Consider the following 8,726-nt stretch of genomic DNA (forward strand, 5'->3'; position numbering starts at 1 on the left):
CGCGGGTCTGTGGCGGGGGGGATGTGTGGTTTGTGTGTGCACGTGTGTTGTGTGCTTGCGTGGGCGTCTCTGTGTCTGCGTGGGTGTCCTCATGTGTGCTGCACGCATGTCTCTGTGTCTCCATGTGTCTGCGTGGGTGTCTCCGTGTGTGCCCCCATGTCTGCGCACGGGTGTCTCCATGTGTGTGCATGGGTGTCTCCATGTGTGTGCCTCCATGTGTCTCCATGTTTGTGCGTGGGTGTCTCTGTGTCTCCATGTGTCTCCATGGGTGTGCATGGATGTCTCCGTGTGTGTAAGTTGCTGTCTCTGTGTCTCCATGCATGTACATGTGTGTGCATGGCTGTCTCTGTGTCTCCATGTGTGTACATGTGTGTGCATTGCTGTCTCTGTGACTCCCTGTGTCCCCATGTGCGTGCATGGGTGTCTCTGTGTCTCCATGTGTGTTCATGTGTGTAAATTGCCGTCTCTGTGTCTCCATGTGTGTGCATGTTGTGTGCACGTGTGTGCATGGGTATCTCTGTGCCTCCATATGTGTACATGTGTGTGCATTGCTGTCTCTGTGACTCCATGTGTCCCCGTGTGTGTGCATGTGTGTCTCTGTGTCTCCATGTGTGTTCATGTGTGTAAATTGCTGTCTCTGTGTCTCCATGTGTGTACATGTGTGTGCATGGGTATCTCTGTGTCTCCATATGTGTACATGTGTGTAAATTGCTGTCTCTGTGTCTCCATGTGTGTACACGTATGTAAATTGCTGTCTCTGTGGCTCCACGCGTCCCCATGTGTGTGCATGTTTTGGTGTCTGTGCCCACCTGCAGGTCTCAGTTTGCACTGAAGTTCCTGGACCCCTCGTTCGTCCCCCTCACCAACTCCCTGGGCCAGGAGCTGCAGGACAAGCCCTCCAAGTGGGTGTTCAACCGGAGCGCCTTCGCCCACCAGAGGTGAGCAAGCACCTGGGCACTGCCATGGCCCGGCCGTGCCCCTTCCCAGCTAAGGGAATGCAGCACCCTGCTAAGTGCTCCGAGGAATTTGCCAGCGGCAAGAGACAAAGGCTGAACCAGAGCTTTCCCCCAGACGCTTGCAGCTGTCCCAAAAGACTTGATTATTTCAGAGCAGGACACCAGGCTGCAACACACATTATTGTACTAGAACGTGACCCAGTTTCCTGGTGTGCAAGTGGAATTGTCATTACTCCAGGATATATAGCAGTGGTTTAAGAGTGGGAACATCTGGCCTGTAACAGCCATGAAAGGCTGTGCTCATGGAGGCCCAAGGCACACAGAGAAACTTCCCAGCTGCCGGCAGTTCTGAGCAAGTGCAGTGCTGCTCTGCCTCCAGCTCCGCTCCAGCTGCGGGGGCAGGCACAGAGCTTTGTGCTCTTTATACATACATCTATTTGCTGATTGCATATATTTAGCATTTCTGTAAAAGAAAATAAAACCATGTAGCCATTTAGGACAGCTACTGCCATCTTGGACTGTAATTTTGTCCTGCCAAATGCCCGCTGGTTTAGGGGCTGCCTCGTGGCTCTGCTCACATGTCCCACCTGGGGAGCAGGAATCTGGCTCTGTGGCCAGGCAGGATGGGGCTGCTGCACCTCTCAGTGCAGGGTTTGGGCTTTTCTCCTCCCTTCAGGCCACAGTCCAAGGACAGCAGGACAAGTAATTCCCTTCCAGTGCTGCCACGCCTGCCCTCAGGAGCCGTGGGCTACAGAGGGGAGGTGGCACTTAGTCCCACCTTTTCCCAGGACCTCCCAGGCTGTGTGACAGTGACAGTGGCCCCCCTCGGTGTTGCTCCATCCCTGGCACCAGCAGCTCCTTAAGCCTGTTCCTGTGCTACCCCTCTGATGATTTTAGCTGATGCCTCAAGGAGCTGCCTTTGCACTTGTCTGTCAGCCAGAACCCATAATTAGGGCACCCAGTGGGACTCCATTAATGCTCAGACATTGGAGGATGTGAGCTGGAGGAATGGTTGTTTGTTTTCCATAAACATAAGTAAATAAAGTCCTATTCAGTTTCTAATTTTATGCCCTGCAAGGGAAATTCCCAAGCAGGGTTGTTTTGTTTGCTTTGTAAGTATCCCTAATAACCCTCCTAAAAGTGCTGCTGTGCTTGCCCAAATATGAATTAAGGAACCATATTTGCATAGATGGAGACAGTGACTGTCGCTTGGTTTTGTGATTGGAAGCTTGTTAATGAAAACATAAGTATATATATATATAAATTGTCTCCTGTTAATTCAGTTGGATATCCTGGGTTTGTGGCTGCACCAGGAATGAGAGGCACACACAGCCCCAGCAGAAAGCTGTCCCCACACCGTGTCACAGCCCAGACAGGGCAATGCAGTGCTGGGTGACTGTGCGGGGTGTAATGGGAGCTGCACCCCTAAGCAGCCAATCCCATATTTTAATCCTGACACTATTCCAAGAGGCACAGGCACAGCCTGAGCTGGCATCAGTAGGGACCAGACGGTAAATCCAAGTGGAGCTCTAAGTGAGGAGCCAGCTCCCTCATTCCCATCTATTTATATTGATTTAAAAGCCACTGCACCATGTTGCTCAGGAAACTACTTCAGTACACTTTAAATTTAAAAAAGGAAAAATATAAGTCTAGGTGGAAAACAAATCCACTGCAAAAAAGGGCAATTAGAACTCCTTGTTTTCTGTTATTTTGCTCTTGTTTTAGGCAAGAAATCCTTCAGCATGTTGACGTCATCAAAAACTTTTCTCTGATCAAGAGCAGCGTTCGGATCGGGCAGCTGATGCACTACGATTACTCCAGCCATAAGTATGTGTTCTCCATCAGCAATAACTTCAGGTCTCTTCTTCCTGACGTGTCTCCCATCATGAACAAGCACTACAACATCTGTGCTGTGGTTGGCAACAGCGGGATCCTGACCGGGAGCCAGTGCGGGCAGGAAATTGATAAATCGGATTTTGTCTTTCGCTGCAACTTTGCTCCGACCGAGGCTTTCCAGAAAGATGTTGGAAGGAAAACCAACCTTACCACCTTCAACCCCAGCATCCTGGAGAAGTATTACAACAACCTCTTGACCATTCAGGATCGCAACAACTTCTTTTTAAGTTTGAAAAAGCTCGATGGGGCCATTCTTTGGATCCCCGCTTTTTTCTTCCACACGTCGGCGACAGTCACACGAACACTGGTTGACTTCTTTGTTGAGCACAGAGGGCAGCTAAAGGTCCAGCTGGCTTGGCCAGGAAATATCATGCAGCACGTTAACAGGTGGGTGGGCTTGCCTTGCACTTAACTGGCCAAGTACATCTCCTGACTGATTTTTCCCCTCGTGCCTGATGTGGGAGGCACAGTCTGGCTAGTCAGGACCACTGAAGTTTTGTGGTTGCTTCAGAACAGCTTTCGGCTACTTCTGAGCAGACTGAGCCTGACTCCCTCTTGTCTTCCCAGGTACTGGCGGAACAAGCACCTGTCCCCGAAGCGGCTGAGCACAGGTATCCTCATGTACACCCTGGCCTCAGCCATCTGTGACGAGGTCCACCTGTACGGATTCTGGCCCTTCGCCTTCGACCCCAACACGCGGGAGGACCTCCCGTACCACTACTACGACAAGAAGGGAACCAAGTTCACCACCAAGTGGCAGGAGTCCCACCAGCTGCCTGCAGAGTTCCAGCTGCTCTACAGGATGCACGGTGAAGGACTGGCCAAACTCACCTTGTCGCATTGTGCCTAAGAACCTAAATCTTGAAGTGCCAAACAATTGTCTAAAAAAGTGCCCAAAACCAAATTAAACATTCTTCAGATAGAATTCTAAAAAGGAAACAAACCCACCCTAGAATCTTTTCCATAATTTAAAGATGCTTTTTAGCTACTGCTCATCCAAGGTTTCAGCGTATTTAGCAGTGCAGAAGCTTTTATCATGTTCTGTGGATGCGATTTGTGCAGCTGCAAAGTTGAAACATTTTGCATTTCTAGATAAGCCACTCAGTATGTTTTAATATCTGTTCATATTTTAGCATTCTACTAAACACCCTAAATAATTTTATTGTTCCTTGCCATTAGAGCTAGAAATGCTACTTTTAAAAGGTTTTGCTTCTTTTGTATCTGTTGCTGTCAATAGCTCAGCGTTGCCGTGGCCGATGGAGGAAGCCACTCGGAATTCCAGCGCATTGTCACACGCAAGTTCCTCAGTGTGGATCCTGATTTCCACCGCTTGGGTATTTTCCTATTTACTGAATTTTACATTTTTTAAAGAATAACAAGAAGAAGGTCACAAAGTGGCTCATATCTTAGCTAGGTGTTTATATCACTCTTGGAATACTTCAGTGTTTTAATTCCTTTTGGGACAGATCTTAGTCCAGACTAGACAGACAGAGGCATGTTCATTCCCATCCAGCTGATACCATTCTGTCATTTGATGTTAAACTTAAACCACCACAATACATGGAATTAGGCTTCTCTGGAGACCTATTCGGTGAGAAAAGCCCCAAACCCCATCCCTCTGCTTGGGCAGAGACTGGCAGGATGGGCAAAAATGGAAGCCAGGTGCTGGGATTTTTAAAACCGGTTTTTTGTAGGGAAGTGAGCAGAGCTGGAGTGCAGGGAAGAGCAAATGCCATGACCAAATTTCCCCATTTATGTCTGTAACTCACCAGTCAGACAGCTGGAGTAGTGTCCCCCTTTTCCCATCACCAGCAGCACTCCAAGGCAGACAGGGCAATTGCTTGCTTGGCACCACAGGAAATCCAGCTGTTTGGGGACAGGACAAACAAGAGGGTCACTTACAGCTGGGGACTGTTGGCCATTATGTCTCAGGAAAAAGGAGCCTGGGAAATAACTGGGTTTCTTATGAGTATGCTGGCAAGTATTTAACCATTTTTTACTGTTCTGAGTGAGAACTGACCCCACAATGACAGAAGATGCAAAATCCGGCATTTAAAATGGCACAGGTTAATTTTCCTTAGCTTCTTTACCTGTGATCAGACATAGGAGATGAGGAAGGAGATCTCCAGCACAGCACCCAAGCTGAGCAGCCCAGGCGTGTCCTGGTGCCCACTGTGGCACTGCAGCTCCGCTGGCCCTGCAGCCAGGACGGTTCTCCCCCACACCCCTGGGTGGAGAAGGAGCTGGTGGCTTTCTCCTTCATCTGAATTATCCCACATTTCTCAGCTATGCTTTTCCAAAGGCTGTTTAGGGCTGTGGTGGGGCTTGGATCACCCCCATGCTGCCCCGTGTCCAGAGCTGCCCCAGCCACTGTTGCTGGGGCTCTAGCCAGTCCTGTGCTCCTCACACTTGCTCAGCAGGTTGCAGCTGGAGTGCCTGTGCTCATGGAGTCACAGTGGGGCAGTGGTGATGTCCCCCCAGTGCCAGCAAGGGCTGTGGGATCACTGCCTCTGGGAGCTGTGGGGCTGGCAGTGCCTGGGCACCACTGCAGGGACCCTTGTCCACGTGCTGGAGCACACAGATGGTTTAGCCCCAAACCAGAAATTGCACAGGGAAAGGAGAGCTCTGCTCTGGTCGTTAATGAAGTGCAGGAAGGAATAATTTCTGCTGTTGTTTCCTATGGAGCTGTACAGCAGCCGTGCTGGTCACTGGGGTCCATGGGAAAGCAGTGCCCAGCAACACTAACCCTACTGGCAAAGAGCCTGTGGGGGCAGAAGGGTCACCCCCAACCCTGAGTGACCCTTCTTGGCCTCTCTGAATGCCAGATATTTTTATCAAGAGGCCTTTTACCAGTTTCCTGTGGAGACCCATCATTTCTCCTCAGCAAATGAAAGAAATGAGAACTATTACCATTATAGTGGCATGAAAGCAGGGAGCAGCGTGCTCCATACAGTTTCTGGAACCTCCCATGGTCCTGAAGAGGGGCAGAACCCCTGCCAGTCCTGGGCACAGCCCTGGCATCACCACCACAACTTTCCAAAAGCACAAAGAGGCACCAAATGCAGAGAAGGAAGCACAAAACTGACTGCAAATATTTGGAAATGGGAATACAGAAAAATTATTGACAGAACGCCATATTACATCATTGATTTTTAAGCAAAACTCCCCATCGATGCTCCAGACCCACACTGAACATTTCAGAATCATTGATTTTAATGGGGAGTTCTGCCCCGTGATCGATGGCACAGCACAGCCCAAAGTAAATTGCTTCTTAGTATCAATATTCTTTTGCCCAAGCTTATGCAAGGTGGAAAACCATCTCAAAGTGTGCAGCTTTTGTTTTGCCAGGTGGGGTCTGAGGGAGAGGTGAGGACGGCAGGGGATGGACAAGACAGTGGCTGAGGAGGAGAGGCTCTTTGGGGCTGCCTCTCTCCAGCACAAATGCCTTTGCATTAATAAAAAAGCATCTTTATTATTTATTTAATTGTTATTTACAAGGTGCTGAGGGCTGCCCTCCTTGCTCAGGACAGCCAGTGGCCCCTGCAAGTGGCATCACCGCAGCTGGGCTCTTCCTTCCCTCCCTCTGGCCCCAAACCTTCCCGCATGAATTCCTGATGGTCCAGGGAGAACTCTCCTTCCCATGCCTGAATGTCTAGACAAGCCAGCAGAGCTAATGCAGCGTGATCAATACCTGTAAGTACAAAACATTTGAGGCTCCAAAATCCAGACAAGTCCTCCTGAGCAGCTCCCTCCACTGGGACACCCTGCTTGGCCCTGGGCTGCCAGGACAGTATCCAGTGGCAGGCCCATCCCTCTCCAGCCCCTTTGCCAAGGTGCTGGGGGTGTACATAGGACTGGGAATACATTTCCTCTCTTCTTTTATACATCTTGGGTCTCTATTTTTGTTGCTTGCATCTCCTTGGTGAATGGTAGCAAGGCACGTGAAAACAGGCATTTGGCTACCAGGTTTAATTGTAAGACTAAGCCAAAAAGCAAGAGTTTGTGAAAAAGAGCTACTAACTGTGAATGGAGGCTGCAAAAACAGGGCAAATAGGAAAAAGCAGGTTTTCTGTAAATGAATGTGTCTTCATTTCAATGGCTCTACAGTTCAATGCCTGATGGAGTTGTTTTCGATAAAAAAATATAAACTTAAAAAAAAAAAAGAAAAAATGCCATAATTGTAAAAAAGGTTTCATTAGTAAGGGCCATACTAAAAGCACCGTTTATTTTTAAAAGGCTGATGTTCATAAAGGGCCAGGGCACCTCTCAGGTGAGCGGTGGGAAGGACGCTGCAAGCGGACCTGCTCCACGCCCATGACCACGGAGAGCCTTGGGACAGGGGCAGGGGCTGGCACCAGGCTGTGTGTGTCCCCAGCCCGGGGCTGGGGGTTGGCACCAGGCTGTGTGTGTCCCCAGCCCGGGGCTGGAGCGTGCCTGCACAGCACTTGGTGCCCTGGCTCCCCTCGGCACGAGCATCGGGGCTCGGGAGCTCTCAGTGTGATCCCGTGGTGTGACGTGCCTGCAGCATTGACTCATGTGCCATAACCTGATATTGAATGCATTGTTTTTAAATAAAATGGTTTCTTGTGCATTGGGAGTCTGTAAAACTCCACTGCCTCTGCTTCTTCCTTATTATTATTTCCCAAACTGCTCAGGGCCACTGATAGGTTTTACTGGAAAACTTCACCAGAGTAGTTGCCAAAAGTGTTGCTTAATGCTGCCTATATTTAATTATGCAGTGCAACAAGCTTGGTATGATGGATCAAATTCTGCACTCCTGTGAAATACGCGAAGATAAAAAGTGTGGGAATCTGGGCACTGATTGGCTCAGGGTGTTCGCCCATTGAGGTGAATTACATCCCCAGGAACATCTTACAGCCCACTGCTGTTACTTGTTCCAGGTGACCTGCTGCTTGCTCCAGCACTGCACTGTCCTCACTGTCAGGAATTCTGCCGTGTGTCTTTAGGAGTTCACATGAACTCCCAGGACAGAGTCCCTCAGGCTGGCAGGCACAGGAGCAGAGCCATGCCAGATCCTCTGTCTGTGCTGTCTATGTGCTTCCCACCTCTAACACCCACTACAGCTCATATATTTATCCTTGAGACCAGCCTGGCAGAGAGGCAGGGATTTATAGTCCTATAACCCAGTGGGGGTATGGGGATGGGATAGAAAAAATCCTTTCCTTCCTCTCCCACTGGTAAATGTGAGGAAGCCTCTGCTGGCCATGGGTGCTGGGGCTGGAGGGTGCCAGTGGCCAGCATGGGTTGAACCCCCTGCCCCATGTCCAGCTCTGTCCTGAGGGGCTGAAGCTGCTCCCTCTGCAGAGAAGGGGCTTGTGACAGCAGTTTCAAAATGCAAAGAAACCACTTGCAATGTTTGTTTAAAAGCAGGTGAAAATGACACCTGCAGGCCCCGGCCAGCTGCTCTAGAGGAGAGCTCCCTGTGCCTGTGCCATGTCCTGCACTGAGGTGTCACCCTGGAGTCACCCCTTCTTCCCTGCATGGTTTGGGTCAGGTGCCAGGTGCGGGTGCTGCAGGACACCACAGATAACCCCAGAGAACAAAAGAGGAGAGGAATTAAATTTCATATTCCCAGGGGAGCCACAGCCCAAACCAGAGGGATGCTGGGCAAGAAAGCTCAGCCAGGCCAGGTCAATCTCCAGGTTTGTCCCAGCCCACCACCCCTGGACACCCCACCGCTGCCTCTTTGCGGGGAGCAAGGGCACCCGGCTGTGGCAGGGGGAGGCCCGGCTGCAGGCAGACAGGAGAAGGAAAGCTAACAAAGAAACCCCCTCCTCCCTCCCCCAGGAGCAGGGAAAGCCTCTGGCAAAGGCAGCCATGCAGGCAGGGAGCTCTGTCCCTCTGGGCAGCCCA

The 8,726-nt window shown here is 50.4% G+C and overlaps 1 protein-coding gene across 1 annotated transcript; it reads left to right on the forward strand.

The window, feature by feature from the left end:
* Window positions 1–737: 737 nt before the first annotated feature.
* On the forward strand, window positions 738–7,459 carry ST8SIA3 (ST8 alpha-N-acetyl-neuraminide alpha-2,8-sialyltransferase 3). Its single transcript, XM_014310812.2, has 3 exons — window positions 738–938; window positions 2,682–3,239; window positions 3,420–7,459. Exons 1-3 carry the CDS (start codon window positions 778–780, stop codon window positions 3,700–3,702), a joined length of 1,002 nt encoding a protein of 333 aa, XP_014166287.1. The 5' UTR covers window positions 738–777; the 3' UTR covers window positions 3,703–7,459.
* Window positions 7,460–8,726: the final 1,267 nt, after the last annotated feature.

The sequence above is a fragment of the Geospiza fortis genome, unplaced genomic scaffold, assembly GCF_000277835.1.
Source record: "Geospiza fortis unplaced genomic scaffold, GeoFor_1.0 scaffold143, whole genome shotgun sequence".
NCBI classification, from domain to species: Eukaryota; Metazoa; Chordata; class Aves; order Passeriformes; family Thraupidae; genus Geospiza; species Geospiza fortis.